The sequence below is a fragment of the Drosophila bipectinata genome, unplaced genomic scaffold, assembly GCF_030179905.1.
Source record: "Drosophila bipectinata strain 14024-0381.07 unplaced genomic scaffold, DbipHiC1v2 scaffold_71, whole genome shotgun sequence".
NCBI classification, from domain to species: domain Eukaryota; kingdom Metazoa; phylum Arthropoda; class Insecta; order Diptera; family Drosophilidae; genus Drosophila; species Drosophila bipectinata.
Window position 1 is genome coordinate 1 of NW_027222996.1, and position 24,146 is coordinate 24,146.

At 41.1% G+C, this 24,146-nt stretch overlaps 1 protein-coding gene and 2 long non-coding RNA genes across 3 annotated transcripts; 1 reads left to right on the top strand and 2 right to left on the bottom strand.

Annotated features, from left to right (window-relative positions):
- Positions 1-7,244: 7,244 nt before the first annotated feature.
- Positions 7,245-7,578, bottom strand: LOC138927724 (uncharacterized). The gene is made up of 2 exons (XR_011444192.1): positions 7,334-7,578; positions 7,245-7,278 (listed from the first exon to the last, which is right to left on the bottom strand). It is a non-coding gene; the product is annotated as an uncharacterized lncRNA (long non-coding RNA).
- Positions 7,579-19,648: 12,070 nt separating this feature from the next.
- LOC138927722 (T-complex protein 1 subunit alpha-like) lies at positions 19,649-22,513 on the bottom strand. The gene is made up of 4 exons (XM_070282866.1): positions 22,333-22,513; positions 21,937-22,090; positions 20,990-21,880; positions 19,649-20,930 (listed from the first exon to the last, which is right to left on the bottom strand). Exons 1-4 carry the CDS (start codon positions 22,403-22,405, stop codon positions 20,471-20,473), a joined length of 1,578 nt encoding a protein of 525 aa, XP_070138967.1. The 5' UTR covers positions 22,406-22,513; the 3' UTR covers positions 19,649-20,470.
- Positions 22,514-22,670: 157 nt separating this feature from the next.
- On the top strand, positions 22,671-23,776 carry LOC138927723 (uncharacterized). The gene is made up of 2 exons (XR_011444191.1): positions 22,671-23,148; positions 23,210-23,776. It is a non-coding gene; the product is annotated as an uncharacterized lncRNA (long non-coding RNA).
- Positions 23,777-24,146: the final 370 nt, after the last annotated feature.

The following is a 24,146-nucleotide window of genomic DNA, read 5'->3' on the forward strand; positions in this document are numbered from 1 at the left end:
TTAAAATCTCAAGTGACTGAACTCAGCTGATGTCTGCCCGGATGTAGGGTGTTAAGGGATCACCAGAGCGATGCTCTAGCGGCCGGTGATCATAGGTAGGGTGGCAGTTAGCAAGCACTCAACACCAGTGTCTTGCCAAATGAATAGTCTTCTCTTTGTCTGTCCTTTCTTCCGGCCTTCCGATTTATTCCTCCGACTCTTCGGTTCAGTCCCTCCATTCATTTAGTTTGTCGCACGCACGCTCAATTCTGGATTTAATAGTAATAATGTGTAGTGAGTGATGGAGTCCGTCCAAGCAAGACCACCACCCCCAAAGCCGACGAGCAGTAGCCGGACCCTATAGCGTGCCCCGCTAGCACAGACGCTTCCAATCCGTCCACACCGTACCGTTGCACATTACAACTCTGCCAAAAATAATATAACCTATTGAAAGGAAAGCTTATGCACAAAAATCTAAAACAAAAACGAACTATTTCAATAGCGTTAGTAAAGCATAATGTTATTTCATTTCAATAACTCTTGTTTTTTTGAGTTGTAAAAAGAGTAATAATCCAAAGGCATTGTTGCTAGATTTTACAATTTATCATAATTTTTTTCATGAGTGATTTGTTGCCTTGCGCCTGACTGCTCAAAGTGACAGTTTCCCAGCTCAAGTTTCACATTTACATCATTTGTTTCATACGAATCGGTGGCGGAGCAGCGATTTTCCGCTTAAAGAATTTTCGGGGGATAACCCTGCCAAGTCAGCGAACAGAGCTGGGGAGCTAAAAGGAGTAAGTACGAGTCCATCAGGGGCGGGCAATAAATCTAAGAAGACTGCGAATGCAATGTCTACAGACTGCGGGCTCTACGGCTGGGTAGAAAGCGAAAGATACCCATAAAAACGAGACACACACGATAACTTGACCAAACAACACTGGAGCCCAGCAAGAGAGAGGGATGGTGCGGCAAAGATGGTGTTATATATACATAAATCCAACTTGGGATCGGACTGGCACTGGCAACTTTTGAGTGAAGTCAACACATTTTCACACACAATAAATTTTTGCGAACGTTGGCAAGAATCAGCGGAAGACACTGTCCGAAAGGCGTGGCCGGAGGGCGTTGGGGCGTGGCCAGTGAGCTGCTTTCCCCTATTGATTTTATATGCGGATCGACTTAAAGCTCAAAGTTTGCGTTTCCACGGCACACATGGCGTATGCGCTATACTGGAAACTATAACTTGTGGCAAGGCCATCGGAATTGAGGCTTTCAGGCATCACGCCCACGCGACAACCTTGAGACGAAATTGTCTTGTGTCCTGAATGAATGATTTTGTTTTTTCAATTTATTGGTATTTTCTTGGGGCAGGCCATCGTACGCCAGTAGAGGGGTATATTGCGGAAGTCGGCAAACGGCAGGCCTTGCCATCAAAACATATAAAGCATTTTTATTACAAAACGGGTAAGGGGCCACACGCACGATATTATCGGAATTGATTTATTTGCTTGCCTGCCTTCCAATATTTTCCTCTCTGCTATTTTTATTCCTGTTGTTGGTATTCCTGATACTGCTGCTGCTTGAAACATTTAAAAGGATATCTGAGGTTAAAGCCTTTGATTTCCTAACCGATTATTCGCTCAATTTGCTGGTCACAACACGTTTCAACTGTTTGGAGTTTTTATTTTCCTCTTCCGGATGCATAAAATATTTATTTCTTCAAATTGTTTTGGCACGAATTTTATTTAATTAAGATTCCTGTTAGTTTTGAATGTCCATAAAGGAAAGGTGATAACGAAGTCGCTTCGCGCTTTCGCTTCCAAAAAAATAAAAAAAAAAATGGGTAAATCCGGTGATATGAGGGAAGAAGGGCTAGGAGAACTGGCAGCGAGCATTGCGCTTAAGTCTAATGCGAAAAGTTGTGAATAGGCTCGGTAGGAAATCCTATTTTATGGCGTTAAGTTTCTGCAGTCATAAAACCGTTGGGTTATGTGTGACACTGGGCCTCGAAAGGAGCTGGGAGGGAGAAAAGGATGACTTGTGAGGGTCTGGGGTTGCGGACCCTTCAACTCCATTCACTCTGACATCTTCCTTGCTTTGTTTGCAAAACAAATATTTGCATTGGTACTTGATACTGCGGACCAAATAAAAATCATATGTCATTTACGCGATTTGGCATAAAAGTTTAATGGCTTTTCAATATTTGTATTCAGATTTTGTTTACTTGGAATATAAATAATTGCTCTCAAGAATACTCCTAATTGTTCTGAAATGATAATCAACTGGAAATTTTATTAAATTTTGTTTGAATTGAAAGCCATTTGTCTTGCCCTTACTGACTCCAATACCCGAAACCAAAACAAATTACTTTTCTAGAAATGTCAAGCGACAGGGCGTCATTAAGAAAAACACTTTGCCTATCGAGTGTGATAAATGCCGGGAGCAACTGCCGTCAACATTTGATGACAAATTGAGCATAATTTTTTGGAGGCCATTTTTGTGTTTGTTATTGCTTCCGCATCTCGCCCAAAGTCCCACGCCCTATGTCCCATGCCCCATCCGATGCAGCGCTCTAAATTGCTCTGTAAACAGGCCGCAAATTAATTGATTGTACATCATTTATAAGGCACGCGCCGGTCTCCCCCCAAGCCTCGATCGGGGGCCCTGTCTCCCATTGAACTGTTTTTGGTAATGTAGTGTAAACAAAAATGTTGCGCATACGCCCGAGAGGTTGACAAACAAAAACTCCGAAGCGGCCAAATAAAATCACATCGCAATTGCTATGCAAAATACACGTAAATATAATTTACTTTATTTTGCGGTGCTTCATTGGGCTCCAGAGTCCCATCCTCCTTCCCCATCATCTCCTCTAATGCAAACTGCCAACGACAAAAAAACAAAATTCGCACACATTTTTATGGTCGCCTTGCCCATTCAGGAGCAAAGAGAAAGAGCTCTCTGGCAAAGCTTTGAGTGTGTTTGCTTTTTTGTGGTCGGGCAAAATTCCTTTAGCTGTGCATTTATGTCCTAGGAAAGTGACTTTATGCGAGAAAAACTAAGAAAACACTAAGCGTAAACACGTATCTTTTTCACCCCTGCTTACGTTTGAAAATTCCTCTGCGACTTCTGATCAGGCCATTGCCGATCTATTCGCAGAATTTTTTCAAACAACTTATTCTCCTCCAAAATTTACTGATCACCCTTACGCATATAACATTCAAGCAGCAAATCTTATTTTCTGTCCGTTTTTTTCTGAGAACAACTTATTATCTGGTCTTTTAAGGGTCAAACCCATTTATTCGCCAGGCCCCGATGGAGTACCAGGCTGTGTGCTAAAATACTGTGCCAGGGCTCTGTGCAAACCTCTACTTAGACTTTTCAACTTATCTTTGGAAACCTCGATTTTTCCCTTTAAGTGGAAGGAATCATTTATAATTCCCCTACATAAAAAAGGGAAAAAGTCTGAGGCTGCCAACTACAGAGGCATCTCTAAGTTGTCGGCAATTCCAAAGTTATTTGAAAAATTAATTACCCCTCATTTGCAACACCTTTGCTCTTCGATTATCACTCCTTGTCAACATGGCTTTATTAAGCGTCGCTCCACCACCACAAACTTATTGGAGTTGACATCCTTTGTCATAGATGGCTTTTGTAAGGGATATCAAACCGATGTAATTTACACAGACTTCAGCAAAGCATTTGATTCAGTTAATCACTCACTCTTGTTGAGTAAACTGAATACGCTGGGTTTTCCTAAAGACCTCTTAACGTGGATCTCCAGCTACCTAGATGGAAGGACACAAAGAGTTTTATTTAAAAACATTCAGTCCCGTCTGGTCCGTGCTACATCCGGCGGCCCTCAAGGAAGTCATCTTGGCCCGTTATTATTTACGCTTTTTATAAACGACTTGCCCCCTGCTTTAACGAACTCTCTAGTTCTTATGTATGCAGATGATGTAAAGCTTTGTCTTCAGTACAAATCCATCTCTGCCCAATGCAGTCTTCATTCTGACCTTGATAACTTTCAAAAATGGTGTTTAGCTAATGATCTAATACTTAATGGATCTAAATGCAAACATATGTCTTTTTATCGTTCTTCTCTCTGCAAGCTACTTATTCTATTAATGGGATTGCCTTAGAAAAATTAACCCAGGTTAATGATCTCGGCATCCTATTAGACATCAAACTTAAATTTGCCGACCATATTTCCTTAATGGTTAATAAGGCTAAAGGAGTCCTTGGTTTTATCAAAAGGTGGTCAAAAGAATTTAATGACCCCTATATAACCAAAACACTATTCATTTCTTTGGTCCGTCCTATACTGGAGTACGGTTCATGTGTCTGGAGTCCCCAATATGGAGTACATAAGGACCGCATAGAATCCGTACAAAAGAATTTCCTAACTTTTTCACTTAGGGGTCTAAACTGGGATGCAAATCTTCAACTTCCATCTTATAGTAGTAGACTCTTACTCATAAACTTACCTAGCTTAACAAATCGTGGGACAATGCTCGGTGTAGTTTTTCTGCATAACCTTATTAACGGGGATGTAGATAGCCAGCATTTACTAACACGCTTAAATTTTAACATTCCTGTTAACACATAGCATAAAAAAAATTGAAAAAAAATTCTGGTCTAACGAGGTAACAAAACTGTAACCCAAAGCTTTTGTAATTGTAACCCAAAAAAATTATAACCAAATATAACGATATTATGGCAAAGACAAATTGTAAAAAGAATAACGATATAATAAGAAGAATAATATAACAAAATAATAAAAGGTATATTCGGGAAAATTTCTTTTCTTAGATATTGAAAGATACTTAAACTGAACTCTTGCTGGATGTCACCCATCGTAGGGCATAATTTTTTGTTAGTCTTCTTTGGAAATAATAAAATTTTGTAGAATTAAATTTCGAAAAGATTGAAATCTAATTCAAGGGAAGCAGCTACTACCTTTAAGTCGGCCTTGGACGGTGGCCTGTTCTAAGCCAATTCCGTATTCCAGGTCGCGACTTATAGAAGTGAAATGCCCCGAGAGAGGGAAACAAATAGAAATTGTGACAACTTATTCTGGATCGAGCATCTCTCGCAAGTAACGCCTCGATTTTCCGTACAGTTCAGTATGATCACGTCTTTCTATTTAAAATTAGGTGGCTAGTTAAATGACTCAATGTTTTAAAAGCGGGACAGGGTTCGGCCTAAGCTCCGCTACCTCTGTATTCCTCCGTCTAAGCGACATCTTGTCATTTCTTCTAATGTTGAGGAAAATTTCCTTGAATATCTATTTTCGGACAGCTACGAATATCAACTATCCATAAGCTGTATTCCAGGACAAAATTGAAACTCAAGGAATATTTTGTTAGTGTAGAAAAATGATTTTAAAATGAAATACAAAAGAATTTTGAATTTATCCTCCCGTGAGTCTCAATGAATAGCATTTTCCATTAAGGCCCCACGTTGGGCGCCACTTTCTTTAATAATAATAATGAATTATATCTGTAATGTGCAACGGTACGGTGTGGACGGATTGGAAGAGTCTGTGCTAGCGGGGCACGCTATAGGGTCCGGCTACTGCTCGTCGGCTTTGGGGGTGGTGGTCTTGCTTGGACGGACTCTATCACTCACTACACATTATTACTATTAAATCCAGAATTGAGCGTGCTTGCGACAAACTAAATGAAAGTAGGACTGAACCGGAAGAGTTCGGAGGAATAAATTCGGAAGGACGGAAAGAAAGGACAGACAAAGAGAAGACTATTCATTTGGCAAGACACTGGTGTTGATGTGCTTGCTAACTGCCCACCCTACCTATGATCACCGGCCGCTAGAGCATCGCTCTGGTGATCCCTTTAACACCCTACATCCGGGCAGACATCAGCTGAGTTCAGTCCCTTGAGATTTTAAACGTTCATGGTTTTATTCTTCAAAAACGAAAATAAACCTTCCATCCTTGATTTTTAGAAATAATTACAGGTATTGAAAATTCAATTCAAAGGGTTTAATAATAAAAAGTGTATATAATAATTCAGAAGGACTTAACATAATAATACTTGTTTTAAAAGAAAATTAAACTTTAACAATTTCAATATTTAATATTTTAGAATGAATTCAGTTTTCAAATCGTGCCAATGGATGCTAATGGTTTTATGCTTTACTTTACTTTTAATATACGAGCTTATTTAATGGATATTCAAAAATAGATAGAAAATTCAATACTTGTAAAAATAATAATAAATTGGCAGTTATTACTGGGGTTTATTTCTTTGTAAAGTAGCTAAAGTAATTAAAGACCATAAAAATTTGGGGTAACTCACAGATTTTTAGTCCAACGACGAAAGATCGATCTTTCTCGGTGGAGTGGCTGAAACAAATGCAGCGCTTGGCTAGCTGCCATAGTTACTAGCAAATTTGGAAATTATGGCTGACTTTAAAATGTACAAATAAACCCAGTGGACAACTTGTTCCTTACATAGAAAGCACTAAATTTAACATTGGCTCTTATTTTAGTTCCATTATCGTAGATTTAATTAATTACTAATTTAAGAAATAAAAAAAAAAAACGTGAATTATAATTGGATGGTTGAATCCGAGTGGCAGAAAGCTCTCCAAAGAAAACTTTTAGATCCACTCAAACAAAATGTAATATTAGATTCTTTCACTTATAATTGGGAGTCGTGGCCACTTAGTAGAAATAGTGATTTTTAAATTAAATGGAAACTACTAAATGCTGCATGTAGCGGTAGCGAGAATGTAATGACCCGGAGAGAGCGACATAACTGGGCACGTGAAAGTGAGGTTTTACTCGATCACTAACGGTGAGGTCGATGACCTAGGCCAACAAGAGAAATGGCGGCGCAGCCTATCTCCGTTGCTCGGAAAACTTTCTTGGGCCTATGATCACACTAAAACTGAAGATTTTCCCCGCATCTCTCGATCTTTTGGGTCTATATACACCTTATCTAGTCGAGGTCCGCCAGTTGTTAACAAATTTTCAGCACTCAATCTTATAATTTCGCGACATAACCTGATGGCTTGGGTCTGTTCACTTTTTTAGTGGCGGTCTTTATTTCAATTCTCCTCACTCTTCCGCCTGGGGCACTATCTGACGATATGCCCCAGCAAGACTGTCCGGGAGAACGTCCCCTCTTGGCCAACGTTCCGTGGTTAGCTGGCTCGCAGTGAGGTTGTACACGACTTGTAGAATACTCTCGTAGAATATTTTGGCCCGGGCCTGGGCCAATAATGGGCAATAGTCCACAATATTAATTCGTCAACAAAAGAGTCTGTCCTCTGCAACTAAAACCACTCCGTTAATTAAACAAGCGCACCGCGCTGGCACAACTAAACTTACACGCACACACAGCAGCTCGGAACTTTTAAGTCCGGCTCGCCAAAATTTAATCGATCGTCTGTCGGTGGGTGATGCTCACTTTGTGGGTAGGGAGTTCTATCCCAGCGACACAGTTTTTACTTCCTTCTGGGTGTGTGGTCCAATTAGGAAAGAAATTCAAATCCGATATTCAGAAAACATGTGCCGACGGCTCAGGAAAAAATTGCAACTGCATTAACAGCTGCATTTGCGCCCACGCTTAACAACACTTTAGTAATACCATAGATGGTTAAAAAAAATACCAAATATTAGTTAATTACTATTGCTACTATTACTACAAGAAATAGTAGTAAAAATAGTAGTAAAAATAGTGCTAAATCATTCAGCTTTTGTCCGACAGAATTTGGTTATCTGAATTTCGGCTAAGTTAAACAAAACCGTCTTCGGTCCCCGCTACACATCTATTTTGTATTCCTCCACTCTATACACCTATACACCTATGTAGCACTTTAAGAATCTGGCAAGTCTGTAAGCTTCGCATACAATAAAGCAGTCTGAAATAGAATTCAACGATATCACAACAATGTAGCACTTTGGCTGCGCTGTTGGCAGCGCAGCTACGAGACTTAGAATTCCTTTTTGGGAGCTTGGAGCGGCAACCACGGCTGCTCCAAATTAAACTCTTGGGATTTCACCTCTTCAGAAGCAAAAGTAGAGTCTACCGAAATGAGGACTCCACCTCCTCTTCGCTGAGATCGATCCCGTCAAAAAGTGGTGTACTTTCTTGGAAAAACTTCGGAGCTAAAGATCTCCGGATTTAACCAAGTTTCTGTAAATGCTATTATATGTATGCAGTGAAACCGGCACACTTGGCGTGCACGACGTTTTCACATAACCAGCAATGGATGCTAGGCTGGGATGTGGAAATTGTCTTGTTACAAGACTTAATGGCACAGACCAGTTTAAATTCCATTTTATTTATTTATTTTTTGTATTTAATAAAACAAAAATGAATATTTAAAAAGTTAAAAAACACAATACCTTGAACCACTGTGCCAAACAAGAAGCCGAAGCGGGAGCTTTGAAAGAGTGCAAAAGAGAAATGCAGAAATAGAGATAAGCCGGGGAAGAAGCAGAGCTGAGCTATGCTTGGAATAGAATTTGGACAAATTATTAATTCGACTCCAAATATACCACAGCACTCGCGAAGCGATACGGTTTAGGCTTTAAGATTGTTAAGATTCACAAGATTTAATTCACAAAGTATGTAAACACCGGTTTACCAATATTTGTCATAAACGCAGTGCGCACAAAAAAAACACGACCGTTCGCTTGAAAGAAAGAGAGGGAAGTTTATACCGAACTATTCTCAGTTGGCCGCTCCTTTAAACCAACTTCGTAGAAAAAATGTAGCATACCTTTTTGGGCCGCAACAACAAGTTTTTATAGCCTTGAAGTCCCATATTATCAACGCGACTCAGCTAGCTCATTTCGATAAAAATCTACCACTAGTCCTAGCGACGGATGCATCATCCTTGGTATTGGTGTAGTCCTTTCGCATATCCAACAAGATGCAAGGAGAGGCCTATTGTTTTCGCATCCAAAACGCTTGACAAGCATTAGGTTCAACAAAAAATTGCTTTGACTACACACAGATGCCAATCGTGTAGTAATTGAATCTGTTACACGAAGGACATTGGGGCATTGTTCGAATGAAGCAGCTAGCTAGACAACATGTTTGGTGGCCTACAATCGACGCAGACATTAATAGCCTTACTCAGTCATGCAGCATCTGCAAAAGCAACAATCCTGCTACTCCAAAAGAATACCAAAGTTGGCCTGCAGCAACAACAACGTGGGAGCGAATCCATAACGATTTTGCCGGCCCAATATTCGATTCCATGTGGCTAATCTGTGAAAACACGATCGCAGCACTACCATCGATATTCGCCATCGAAGGATATCCAAAAACCATGGTCAGCGACAACGATTCAACGCTTACGGCTGACACCCTTGAGGAATTCTGCAACCGTCATGAAATTAAACTCATATCCACAGCCCCGTTTCATACAGCATCCAATAAATTAGCAGAGCGGATCTGTCAGACGTTCAAATTCTCAGTCAAGAAAAACCTCAACGACGGTATACCAGTCCGAGCAGCAGTTACTAAATACCTTGCTTCATACAGGTTCACTCCAAATTATCCATGAGTCCATGAGTTAATCCATGATCGTCCAGTCCGTACAGTACTAAGTCAACTTTTCGAGCAGCCTGTCGAAGCCAAGCAATCGGTTACCAAGTACATCCCAAATCAAATGCTCGTACGCTCGCCAGGGGAGAAAAATGGATTGAAGGCTCTATTGACCGTCCAATTGGAAAAATGCTTTTCATGGTTCGCACCACAAATGGTTATATCAAGCGCCATTTCAACCATCTAAAACCGAAGTTCCCAGCAAGCATCTCCATCGAAAAACGTCCAGAGTTTTTTTGGATTCCGGATTTTCCGCCCTCTTCAAATCAACCACTACAACAAGAAGAAGATGAACCGGTAACTCCGTCAACAGTTCAGAAACGTCATTCTAAACCTGAGCCACACGAGAGCTCCACATCATCGAACCAACAACCAAGGCAAAAACAACCAGCACGACTTTCATCCGGCATCCCAGTTTGCCAAAGTAGTCGTGTTGGCCAAGAAGTAGATCGTTTTAATCCCAAGTATTTCCGAAAACCTAAAAATCCTATTCGTTCTTAAGTAAAGGAAGATTTGTGTTATATATTGTCAATCCCACATCTATTTTGTATTCCTCCATTCTATACACCTATACACCTATGTAGTACTTTAAGAATCTTGCAAGTCTGTAAGCTTCCCATACAATAAAGCAGTCTGAAATAGAATACAACGATATCACAACAATGTAGCACTTTGGCTGCGCTGTTGGCAGCGCAACTACGAGACTTAGAATTCCCTTTTGGGAGCTTGGAGCAGCAACAACGGCTGCTCCAAATTAAACTCTTGGGATTTCACCTCTTCAGAAGCAAAAGTAGAGTCTACCGAAATGAGGACTCCACCTCCTCTTCGCTGAGATCGATCCCGTCAAAAGTGGTTTACTTACTTGGAAAAACTTCGGAGCTAAAGATCTCCGGATTTAACCAAGTTTCTGTAAATGCTATTATATGGGATGCAAAGAAAGAACTATCAGAATATAGCTTGGGGAGTTGGCTACGTAGCCCCCTAGTATTCTGATAGGTAAGAGTTAGTGAGGAAACTAGTTTTTTGGGTTAGTGGCCAAAGAAGAGGTGGAGGGTTGGTCAGTGGTTCCGATATTGGGAAGTCTCACTCCCACTGGTTTATTAACTTTTTTTTCACGGAACTAGGCTGATGTTCTTGGACGAAAAGATTCTCTGGCCAAAAACTGGGAGAACAAATCGTCTTGAACATCAGCGCGGGCACACGAATCTTGAAAGAAGACCTGCGCCTTGTATAATTATTTTTAAATTTTTGTATGTCCTCCACCTTTATATCGGCTTTAGTTTTGGCTTTGATATAAGCCGAGATATCAATCTCTGAAGTATCAGGGGCAAGCCGAGAAACAAATATATGTTTCGATGGAGGAATCACCTGTAAGGGTTTTGGTGTCGCAGGTACAAGAACTGCAGCATCAGTCGGTGCCGGTGGTCCGGACTGTGGAATACCCTTTTGGGTGACTCTAATAGGGGTTTCGTTCCCTAGGACCTGTGGCATCACTTGAAGGGATGCCATGGCGGACATATCAGACAATTGCTCATTATCCCTGAGAAATTCTGACGAATTTTTCTCAGTTCTAGCCCTTGGGGTGGCCAGAGATATAAGCGGCTGCATTAATGTCGGCTGAGCAGGCTGAGGCGGATCAGAAACAGCGGATTTCTTACGCTTAGGGGACTCATTTAGCAGCTGAAGGCCACTAAATTGAGTGTCAAGCGCACAGAGCTGGTCATTGATTTTACGAAAACCAGTGATCAGCTCTTTAAATCCATTTTTGGTCTGTCTCATGAACGACCTTATTTCGCCTTGCACAGCACGACAATTTTCACATCCATAATGTATCCCAGACCTACGGGAAATGGCTTCCGAAACTGATGCAGTGAAACCGGCACACTTGGCGTGCACGACGTTTTCACATAACCAGCAATGGATGCTAGGCTGGGATGTGGAAATTGTCTTGTTACAAGACTTAATGGCACAGACCAGTTTAAATTCCATTTTATTTATTTATTTTTTTTTATTTAATAAAACAAAAATTAATATTTAAAAAGTTAAAAAACACAATACCTTGAACTACTGTGCCAAACAAGAAGCCGAAGCGGGAGCTTTGAAAGAGTGCAAAAGAAAAATGCAGAAATAGAGATAAGCCGGGGAAGAAGCAGAGCTGAGCTATGCTTAGAATAGAATTTGGACAAATTATTAATTCGACTCCAAATATACCACAGCACTCGCGAAGCGATACGGTTTAGGCTTTAAGATTGTTAAGATTCACAAGATTTAATTCACAAAGTATGTAAACACCGGTTTACCAATATTTGTCATAAACGCAGTGCGCACAAAAAAAACACGACCGTTCGCTTGAAAGAAAGAGAGGGAAGTTTATACCGAACTATTCTCAGTTGGCCGCTCCTTTAAACCAACTTCGTAGAAAAAATGTAGCATACCTTTTTGGGCCGCAACATCAAGCTTTTATAGCCTTGAAGTCCCATATTATCAACGCGACTCAGCTAGCTCATTTCGATAAAAATCTACCACTAGTCCTAGCGGCGGATGCATCATCCTTGGTATTGGTGTAGTCCTTTCGCATATCCAACAAGATGCAAGGAGAGGCCTATTGTTTTCGCATCCAAAACGCTTGACAAGCATTAGGTTCAACAAAAAATTGCTTTGACTACACACAGATGCCAATCGTGTAGTAATTGAATCTGTTACACGAAGGACATTGGGGCATTGTTCGAATGAAGCAGCTAGCTAGACAACATGTTTGGTGGCCTACAATCGACGAAGACATTAATAGCCTTACTCAGTCATGCAGCATCTGCAAAAGCAACCATCCTGCTCCTCCAAAAGAATACCAAAGTTGGCCTGCAGCAACAACAGCGTGGGAGCGAATCCATAACGATTTTGCCGGCCCAATATTCGATTCCATGTGGCTAATCTGTGAAAACACGATCGCAGCACTACCATCGATATTTGCCATCAAAGGATATCCAAAAACCATGGTCAGCGACAACGATTCAACGCTTACGGCTGACACTCTTGAGGAATTCTGCAAACGTCATGGAATTAAACACATATCCACAGCCCCGTTTCATACAGCATCCAATGGATTAGCAGAGCGGTTCCGTCAGACGTTCAAATTCTCAGTCAAGAAAAACCTCATAGACGGTATACCAGTCCGAGCAGCAGTTACTAAATACCTTGCTTCATACAGGTTCACTCCAAATTATCCATGAGTCCATGAGTTAATCCATGATCGTCCAGTCCGTACAGTACTAAGTCAACTTTTCGAGCAGCCTGTCGAAGCCAAGCCATCGGTTACCAAGTACATCCCAAATCAAATGCTCGTACGCTCGCAAGGGGAGAAAAATGGATTGAAGGCTCTATTGACCGTCCAATTGGAAAAATGCTTTTCATGGTTCGCTCCACAAATGGTTATATCAAGCGCCATTTCAACCAGCTAAGACCGAAGTTCCCAGCAAGCATCTCTATCGAAAAACGTCCAGAGTTCTTTTGGATTCCGGATTTTCCGCCCTCTTCAAATCAACCACTACAACAAGAAGAAGATGAACCGGTAACTCCGTCAACAGTTCAGAAACGTCATTCTGAACCTGAGCCACACAAGAGCTCCACATCATCGAACCAACAACCAAGGCAAAAACAACCAGCACGACTTTCATCCGGCATCCCAGTGTGCCAAAGTAGTCGTGTTGACCAAGAAGTAGATCGTTTTAATCCCAAGTATTTCCGAAAACCTAAAAATCCTATTCGTTCTTAAGTAAAGGAAGATTTGTGTTATATATTGTCAATCCCACATCTATTTTGTATTCCTCCATTCTATACACCTATACACCTATGTAGTACTTTAAGAATCTGGCAAGTCTGTAAGCTTCGCATACAATAAAGCAGTCTGAAATAGAATTCAACGATATCACAACAATGTAGCACTTTGGCTGCGCTGTTGGCAGCGCAGCTACGAGACTTAGAATTCCCTTTTGGGAGCTTGGAGCGGCAACAACGGCTGCTCCAAATTAAAAGATCGAAAAAATTAAGAAGTAATAAATATTCAACAAAACCCATTCTGTTACCACTAGACGGGATCTGGATCACAAAGGCTAACATTACAAAGGACATCCAAGGACTAGGACCTAGAAATACACCAAAAAATTTACATGCCGAAAACTACAAAAACTACTTTCCAAAAAAAAAAGAAGACGACGCCAAATTTAGAATTGGTACATGCAAAAAAAATTTTAGGAAATATTTCTGTACCTACGGAAGCCGCAGTGAGTAGAGTCTTATGTGTGCAAAGAAAAGTGGAGTGTTAAAAAGACTGAAAGCAAAGAAGGCTGAATAATTGAAGCTACTAAATAGCGGAAGTAAATTAAGCTGGGACCACTCGGTAAAAATTCATGCCGAAGTTGAGCACATAAAAAAACTTCTCGAACAAAGAAAAAGTCAAACCACAGCCACACACACATCCACCTATTCTGCACTTAAAAATATGGCAAAGAATAATCCAAAATTACCTCTACCGCCGAAAAAGGAAATACCGAAGTTAAAGAATAAGTTCCCAGACGACTGCGAGGGACCACTCTGATCGCCCTATTGCGAGTTCACCTGCGGAACCAAGGCCGGAAAGAAGACCGACTGCGCTTCCTAGAACGCTCACCGTTATACTAGCCATGCACCTGTGAAGCCAGCACCGGTGCCACATCAAAATACAACAACCTGCAGCCAGCACCAACCCCGCCTGACGACCAAGGAACGACTGACGACATGCAGTGCGTTGCATATATTTTTTTTTAATTGCACTGCGATAGTACTTTATATAGTACAAACAATAATTGTACAATTGAGCACCATTGATGTTGCCCAATTAGCGTGTGGCCTGAAAACCATACAAAAACTAGGCAGGATTCTTTATGTTAAAAAAATATAAATAATAAAAAAAAGAGAGAGAATTTTATTAAAAATATGGCCAAACAAGGCAATTTTTATCCAATGAAATTTTTCAAAGAAAGACTTCCAAAAAAATTTTAAAATAAATGAGCCAAAATAGATGGCAAATTAATAACAAATTAAATTACACAATTAACGTAAGAAAAAACATATTAGCATATGAGAAAACAACCAAAATGGGTTCAGTAGATGTAAATCGAGTGGACTCCAAGTGGACTGCAAATGTAATAAATAAAGTCGAGTCCAACAAAATTAATGTTGAACTAAAGAACATCTTATTATTAATAATTGTATTCATTATGAGCGCATATATCTTGTATAAGGCATATATATTTCATAACAAATGTATATCAAAGAGAGCCTTGCAATTCTATCTGATTTAGACGATGAAGATCGTGTCAGCGACATGGAGGTTGACGTTATGAAGAAAAAAGATGACAAGAAGACCAAGCAATCTGCGGTAAAAACGGCGAAAATCATCAAACCGCCCCCAATTTTTATCCCGGACGTATCCAGCATCAAGGGCCTTTCCAAAGACAGTTCCCACCTCTTAGGCGGGGATGTTGAAGTGACCTACAAGGCAAGCACTAACAACACAATTCGCGTCATGACTCCAGACAAGGATACTTACTCAACTCTGAAAAAGTTCCTGAGCGAAAATAACCATCGATACTGTAACGTGCAACCTTATGTTGCCCAGTATTGAACACAGATCTGACTTCGCGCTATAGTATCCGGCTTTTGCTCGTCGGCTTTGGGGGTGGAGGTCTTGCTAATTCAGATCTGGTCCCTGGCTATTATTATTAATCAAGAAATTGAGCGTGCTTGCGACGACATACGCAATTTAAGCGTAGATAGAAGAGAGAAACCGGGAAAAGGTAAATTAATTCCAGAAGAAAGATAGATCACACTGCGAGAAGGAAAGAAAAAAATGAAAATTCGGAAAACGAGACGCTGATGTCATTACGTCTGTGGCCCACCCTACCTAAGATCACTGGCTCCAAGTTTAATTCGCGTGATCCCTTTAGGTACCCTTACGACCGCATCATCATTGGCAGAGTTCTAACGGAAAAATTACTCCATAGCTTTGTTTAAATTCATTTTTTTTAATAAACTAAATTAAATTCTATGTCTAAGGTGGAATAAAGAACAGAATAATTTCATGAAATTAGGCAGGTATAAACAATTTAGTATAAGATGATCTTAATCTTAATAAGGCTTAACATTTATCAAAATATATAGAAAATTTCCTAGTAGACAACATAGGTATAAGCTTTACTTAAATTTCTAATCGTTCTTACAGACAAAAAAATATCTTTTGTGGTTCTCATTTTTTTCTTCAGTGTTTTCATTGTTCAATTTAATTTTTTTTCTTTGCTGGTATAAATTTAGAAATTAGGAATCATGTAAAATTTAGAAATGTTTTTTTTTCAAATAAAAGAAATTTTAATTTTTTCACTTTAATTTGCTTTTAGCTGGGGTTGTTTTGTTTTTCAATTTTGTTTGTATATTTTTCTTTTTTTTATCATTAGAATGTGAATGCCGAGTATGAATTAACCAACGAACAAGATTTGTTTTATAGTGACTCACTTTGTGTACTCTCCACGACGAAGATCGATCCCCCGAGGGGTACCTGCAATAGAAGTCAACCAGCTATTTTCTTAAACTAATACAAATTTCCAGAGACCTAAGATTCCTAAGATTTACATAATTGTATTTTTTTTTTTTCTTTGTATATTTTTTATGTTTTTATAATTTTTTTTTCTACCTACACCTACATATATTTCCTGTTCTGAACAATATTTGTTTAAATTTGATTTTCATTTACTATTTAAATTAATTTTATTTCCAATTTTTTTTTTGTTTCAGTGCAAACATCGCATATTATAGGTTAAATGTTGATAAAATTCCGACACTGGGCGAATTTATAGTTTTTTTTTTTTGTTTTTTTTTTATTTTTAATAATTTACACCAATTGAAAATGAAAGATTATTCCCAGTGTCGTGGCTGTTCACTATTGTTTTGTTTAGGCCGATGGCCTGGTATATTAAAATTTTTGGTGGATTACATATTTGCTCTGCACTAAGGAGCTATTTTATAGTTCCTTACGTTGAAAGATACTGAATTTGTCCGAAGGTTATATCTCTTTTCGTTTTCATCATGCATCTTCTGCATCCGTTTTTTAGCTTCCGTATGAACAATTTCGAAAGACCCCGGACGATTGAAAAGTACAGAACGATCGTCGAACAGGTTCAGCTTCCTTAGCAGAAAATATGTGGCACCCGATGTGATCATATGTTGTCCATAGACCATATAGTACGGAGACGTTCCGATGCTAGAATGCACAGAGGAACGCAAGGCACAACTAATTCTAATCAAGTTCTCATCCCAGTCCTTTTGGTCAGGACGTACATAAGCCCTGATCCCTGAAATAACGGAGCGATTAACGCGTTCCGAAGCGTTAGCTTGAGGGGCATGCACAGCTGTTAATACGTGCGTTACTCCGTACTGCTGCATTAGCTTTTTAAAACCTTCAGCATGAAATTGGGAGCCGTTATCTGAAACAATGGTCTCTGGCACCCCAAAGGTCATAAAAAGTTCACTCTCAAGATAGTTTACTATTACCGCGGTGTTTATCTTTTTCACCGGCTTCAGGAATACATATTTCGAGAAGTGATCGAGCACTATAAAAATGCCAACATTTCCGCTTCTAGAACGCGGATAGGGTCCGAGGAAGTCAATGAAAAGTCGCTGGAAAAACCTTTGGGCTTCCGGAGCTTTTCCTAACGGCGGACGTAGGGAACAATTCGGTGATTTGGTGGACTTGCACACTTCGCAAGCGTTCACATAAGCTCTTACGTCTTTTACTAAACCGGGCCAATAGTAGTATCGCCTAAGCCTCTCAATAGTCTTGTGTATCCCGCCGTGTGAGCATAAAGGACTGTCATGAGCACGAACCAAGACTTATCGGATCATTTCTTTGGGGATCCACAGTTTCCAAGCATACTCATCATGAAGAGTTTCTCCCGTCAGATGTTCTGCCTTTCTATACAAATACCCACTATCGACCTTCAAATCAGGGAAATTTGTCTGGTTAGCGCTGACATTGTCGACTAATGCCTTATATCCGACGGACTTAAAATGAATAGAGTTTAAATCGACAAGTAGTCCATCTTGCAGATCTATAGCCGCGAGCTCGTCTTCGTTGACTCGTGAGAGTGAATCTGGAACCACGTTTAACGAACCCTTGCGGTGATCGATACGAAACTTGTATGGTTGTAAAGCGATCGCCCACCGACCCACTCGAGAATTCAAGTCGTGATTGGCCATAAGCCACTTAAGAGAAGCGTGATCTGTAATAATTTGGAAACTGTGACCTTCAACGTACGCTCGGAAATGTTTAAGAGCAACAATCGCTGCCAAACACTCTTGCTCCGTGACGGTATAGTTCCGTTGAGCCTTGTTCAGCTTTTTCGACACGAACGCAATCGGGCGCTCGTCTCCTTCTTCAGAAACCTGAACCAAAACAGCTCCTACCCCGCTTTTGCTGGCATCGCAATGTATTGAGAAGGGCTTAGAGAAATCTGGGTTGCACAGAACAGGCGCTTCCGTTAAACATTTCTTTAAATCTTGAAAAGCCTTTATTGCTTCAGGGGTCAAACTAAATTTACGCTTTGTCGTCATCAGGTCTGTTAAAGGTGCTGACAGAGCTGCAAAATTCGGAACAAACTTTCTGTACCAACCACAGAGTCCCATAAAGCTTCGTAGTTCACGAAGGGTTTTCGGAATCGGGAAATCTGTGATGGCCGCCACTTTCTCTGGATCGGTGCGTATTCCGCCATCACCAATGATGTGGCCCAAGTATTTTACCCGTTTCATACAAAAATGGCTCTTACTAACGTTGATAGTCAAGCCTGCTCTTTTGATGTGTACCGCCAACTCTCTGAGTACCTTCAAATGGGTCTCGAAACTTGACGAAACCACCAATAAGTCGTCTAAATAAACGAACACTTCATTTCGGTAATGCTGTGGTACCACTTTGTCCATAAGTCTCGACATAGTACTCGTGGCATTGCACAGACCGAAGGGCATCACATTAAATTGATAAAGCGGCCTACCGGGAACAGTGAAGGCCGTTTTATCGCGAGAATTGACTTCTAACGGTACCTGCCAATAAGCATCCTTCAAATCTAAACTAGTAATAAACTCTGCCTTGGGAAGTCGACTCAAAATCCCGTTTATCTGCGGCAAGGGGTAAGCATCCTTTTCTGTGTAGCTATTTACCTTCCGGCAGTCAAGGCAAATTCGCACTTTACCTGGCTTGGTTACCATAACTATTGGCGAAGACCAAGCACTTTGCGACTCCTCTATGACGCCTAATTGGAGCATTCTGTCTATTTCGGAATACATAGCCCTCTCCACAGCTGGCGAAACCGGAAAATGACGTTGTTTTATGGGTTTCGCGCTACCCACGTCAATAAAATGCGCGATTAGATTAGTCTTCCCAAGCCCTTCCTTCGTAAAAGATGGAAAACAATTGATGACTTCCGATAGTTTCCTTTTCTGGTCTTCGGATAAACTATGGGTATCGACACTGCTGCTATCACTGGCTTTGTCTTCAGCCAACTCTACTTCCTCTATCGCTAGACTTTTAGGAAGTAGATCGTAATGCTTCCAGAAATCTATCCCGAGGTATAGGTCGTATTTCAGAGAAGGTACAATATAAATATCGGCACGTTTCCTCTCATTACTTCTGCTGCTAAGCTACCACCTACGCAACTGATGGACGCCCCCGAATCAAGTAACCCATACACAGTGCGATCCAACAATCGAACTGGAATAAATGGTCGAGGATCTCGAGCTGCATAAGGATTGGCACAAATGTATTCTAGGCCGAGTTCGCAACGCTTCACGGTTTGCCAGAAGGTTTTCATGCGCCTTGAACTACGCGATTTGCCCTTTTGAAAGCTAGGTAAATAATTGATTTTAGGGATAGATGGGGATTTTCTTAATTTATTAACTTTATGATGAAGAAGAGAACTATTATTACTAACCAGTAAATCTAAAGAAATGGTATTATCTATTTTAAGCAACTTTTTCCCTACTCCCTCGATGTCCCTTGATGTCGTAAGGCACTCGAGGGCGTTGGTCTGAACGGCGGCCTCGACGTGCCGGCTTTGGAGTTTTTTGAGCACTTAACACAACTTGGCTTATATGTGTTAGGAGCACCACAGCCATAACAGAAAACTCTCCTTTCGGCCAAACAGTCCTGGTATCGGTGGCCTTCTTCTCTACAATTCCAACACACCAAGGAAAATACCTCTATCACTACCTCTGTCTCTTGCGTGCCTCGCTCAACCGAATCTTGGACTAATTCCGAGATCTCTCGCCTGAATGGGCTGGCTTTGGCATACCCGTGTATTTTCTTGACTTCATCCAAGAAAACCTCGCGTCTTCTGCAAGTTTCTCTCAGCTCTTGAACTGTTCGGATCTCAACATTAAGAATTTCGTGCCTAATCTCAGTGCGTAAATTATTCTTTAGGACACGTACAAGCTTGTGAGCAGACCAAGGAACTTCCAATTGGTCCACCAATCCCGATATCCTTTCGTAAAAACTATCGAAAGACTCATTGGTCTTCTGCTTCCTATTTCTAATCAGCTCTTCAACATCTACATCGTCCCTTTCTTCCCTAAATTGGGTACGTAAGGCGGAACACAACGACCTCCATTGTACTCTACTCACGGACTTGTGGTAGCGCCAATAAAATTCATAGGGTTTGCCTTCGAACAGAACACTGGCATTTCTGCACAGTATTGAGAAGTTTCCCTCTAATGTCTGGTGTGTGAGTGCTTCAACTCTATAAATAAAGTTGTCTATTGACACTCCGGCGCCAGAGTACTTCAACTTCCACCCATTCAAGATCTGAACAACCTTATCCGGCCGGTTATACAAGTCAGATCCAACGCTCCTGTGAGAGCTGGGTGATCTTGATCTTGGACATGGCCGGCTCCAGCACGCCCGACTTCTTGTTGTCGCGAACCACACCCTCGATCAGATCCAGGCCGGTCCACTTGAGCTCGGCGTGCTCTGGTTTGGTCTGGCTGGAGTTGTGATAGGAAAGCAACTTAGCCACCAGATCTGTGGCATCCTTGGCCGCATTCACGGACAGAGTCTTGGGAATGACGAGCAGCGATTTGGCGAACTCGGTAATGGCCAACTGTTCGCGAGAGGCCAGTGATGTGGCAAAGTTTTCCAGGTAAATGGAGAGGGCAGCTTCTACACAGCCGCCGCCGGCCACAACCTTTTTGCTCTCCAGAACGCGCTTCACAACACACAGGGCATCGTGTACAGAACGCTCCATTTCATCACAGTAGAAGTCATTGGGACCACGCAGGATAATGGAGGAAGCGGCACTGCATTAAAATAAACAAATTATAAACTGTTCTTGAATATTTTCCTTTAAACCACATACCGAGCTTTGGTGCCCTTAATGAGAATAAGCTCATCATCGCAGATGCGCTCCTGAGCCACTTCGGCGGCCTCTCCCACCATCGAGGCATCGAAGCTCTCTTCACCGTCCATGTTAGTAAGCGAGGTAAGGAAAGCGGCTCCCGTGGCCTTGGCAATGATCTTCAGATCACTCTTCTTTACACGGTGCACTGCCATGGTACCCGCCTCCACAAAGTACTTCATGCAGAGATCATCGACACCACCGCTCACCAGCACCACATTGACTCCTGTACCCAGGATCATGTTGATGCGCTCCTTGGTGATATCCAACTCGCGAGCGCGAATGGCCTCAAGCTTGTCAGGATCATTGATGAGCACCTGGACGCCCATCTTCATCTTGGTCTTCTGCAGCGAGAAGTCCAGGCAGGCAATCTTCGCGTTGACAATCTTCTTCGGCATTTGCTGCGAGGCGATGGTGCAGTTGAGAGCGTAACCCGGAATCAAGACAGATTCGCGAGCCGACTTTCCATGCGCCTTCAACACGTTAATGGCTTTTATCGAGTAGGCAGTCTGACCTCTGGGATCCGTGATCTTCACAGACTGGGCGGCATCGACAACCATGGCGGAGAAGAACTCGCAATCGGCACCGATAATCTTTGAGCTCATCGAGGTCTTGGCAAATTTGATCAGGGAGTCGCGACCGAGCTCGTCAACAGGGGCGGTCAAGTGCTCTGAGATGTATTTGCAGGCTTCTTTACAGGCAATACGGTATCCCGAAATGATCGAGGTTGGGTGGATCTTCTGCTTGACCAGTTCGTCGGCGTTTTTCAGCAGCTCAGCGGCCAGAATGACCACGGAAGTGGTGCGATCGCCAACCTCTTCGTCCTGCAGCTGAGCCAGCTCAACCAGAACTCTGAAAGAAACAAAATTAGTTTTTTTTGCAAAAAGAATGTCACATGAATCTCTTACTTGGCAGCCGGGTGCTCCACCTCCAGTAGGCGCAGAATGGTGGCGCCATCGTTCGTCACTGTAACATCGCCAATATCGTCCACCAGCATTTTGTCCAGACCTACCGGTCCCAGGGAACTCTTTACGATGTTGGATATGGACAAGGCAGCCATAACTACAGGAAGAGGGGAAAATATCCTTTAGTCATAACCTCACTTTGTCATGTTTTGATGAAATTGAGGTTTTCTTCAGTTTGAAGGTCAGGAATATCTTAAGGAAAAACTACAATCCCGTCGAAAAAGCCCATGTCTCTTTTGTTCCCGAACATTCTTCCCGGCGTGTGACCATTAGATCAGCAAGAAACGTGCTCCGCCGGTCGACGCTGTGCAGCTGTTGCCAAATGCATCAGTTTCTTACCGTTCTGAGTGCGCACAGAGGCGCCCGATTGACGGGTGCCGGCAATGGACAAAGGAGTGGCCAGGGTCGACATTTTCTTCTGTGTTTTGGCGACTTTTAATAAAAAACGAGATAAATCAAATACTGGAAACCGCACGAGAACCGCCTGACTCACTTTTCGATTGATTTCAGAGTGACCATGACGCACTTTTGTCAATTCGCTTCATGTAAATAATCGTGTAAAAAGTTCAAGAAATTTTTACATATTCAAATTGTATTTCATTTATTATTTCCTTCTCCAAAAATATTAATAATATATTCAAAATTTAAAATTCAAATAATACATTTGAAAAAAAAAAATAATACCTAAAATTCAATCTTAGGCAGGTTTATAATAGTTTTTTGATAACTTTATGGTTTTAATGATTTGATAAAAAGTTTCCGCTTGCTTAGCCCTCTTTGAAAATAGTAAATTTTATGATATTTTTTAAAAATAAGCTATTGCTCCTGGAGCCCGAAAATTGTTTAAAACGTTACCTCCAGATTTAAGCGAAAAACTTTCTTAAGCAAACTTTAATGCCGAAAATTCCTTGAGAGTTTATCGAAACATAAGGATAATAAAGAATAAAGATTAAATCAACTAATCTGCGAAACTAAAAAATGTTTCAATCTAGTAGTCCATTTCATCCAACTGATTTTGGGTAGTTTAGAGAGCCTCATAAAATATTCAGTCTGTTGTGAGATTTCATAGAGTCAACACGACAGTTTTACACTTTTTGAGGTCACAACGAAAAAGTATACCCAATTTTATTTTATTAACGATCTAAATTTTTTGAAGTAAGTTTTGAAACGGCATAAAAATAATTTGTGAAATGTGAATATTTTTTTTTTTACCTAGATAAGCAATGGCTTCTCGGTGTGGACCTCCCCCAAAAAAACCAATGGGTTCCTTTTTGATCTGGATGAGTACTTGCGGGCGCCGAAGGATCAAGAAAATACACCCCAACTATAAGGCGACAGAGGTAGCATCCCTAGGCGGCAAAATATGGCGTCAGATGTCCGATGAGAAAAAGTCTTTGTGGAAGAAGAAGGCGGCTAAGGCGAGGAGCGAATACAACCGTCGTCTTAAAGAATACAGAAATAATATAGCATATGTGAATAACAACGGCACTGATGAAAGCGTGTAACTGATCAAGCAATGCCGAACTTTTCCAAGAAAAGGACTTGCGTATCGGAGCCGGCGATTGCTAATCCATCTGCGGTTATCATTAAGTGTGACTTTTGCAACAAGGATGGAACCACTCCCACCGAAAGTCATTCAAATTGTTCATGTAATTTTTAAACATTACTCCCGTTTAATTGTTAATTAATTTCAAAATCTAACGTAACAAATCGGCAAATGCCCAAAGATATATCAAGAGACACATATGCTCAATAAGTAGCTGTAATCTCCATTACAAACAAATTTAGCGTAATTTTAATTGTTGGCAATAATAAATGATAATTGTTCACAATGTGCTTATGCCGACATTTTAGAACAATGTTTTTTTTCTTAAATGTGTTTAGTTATCTGGCAACGCTGAGTTAACCGTGTTTCCCAACAAGTGCGAAAAGAAAGAAAGCTTTGCTATTTGGCTTTTACTTTTAAGCCCTCAGTCCCTTTTCCTGCCCTCAGACCTCAGTCCCTGTGTTAGCCCTTTGGCACATAGTGCAATGTTTTTTCTCAGCCTGGTTTTTTGTTCTGTGCAATTAAAGTTGCCAGCTCCTGTTTCTCCGTCCTTTCTCTGCCCGTAGAACCTTTGTGGGCCCGAGACAAATTGTCTTCGTGAGCACAT

What these genes read in the sequence shown, in the direction of transcription:
- LOC138927722 (XM_070282866.1), bottom strand. Translation starts at nt 22,405, where the DNA reads ATGTCGACCCTGGCCACTCCTTTGTCCATTGCCGGCACCCGTCAATCG. An exon ending in GTGGAGCACCCGGCTGCCAA is followed by an intron (nt 21,881 to 21,936) that starts GTAAGAGATTCA and finishes TGTTTCTTTCAG; the next exon opens with AGTTCTGGTTGAGCTGGCTC. An exon ending in ATTAAGGGCACCAAAGCTCG is followed by an intron (nt 20,931 to 20,989) that starts GTATGTGGTTTA and finishes ATTTTAATGCAG; the next exon opens with TGCCGCTTCCTCCATTATCC.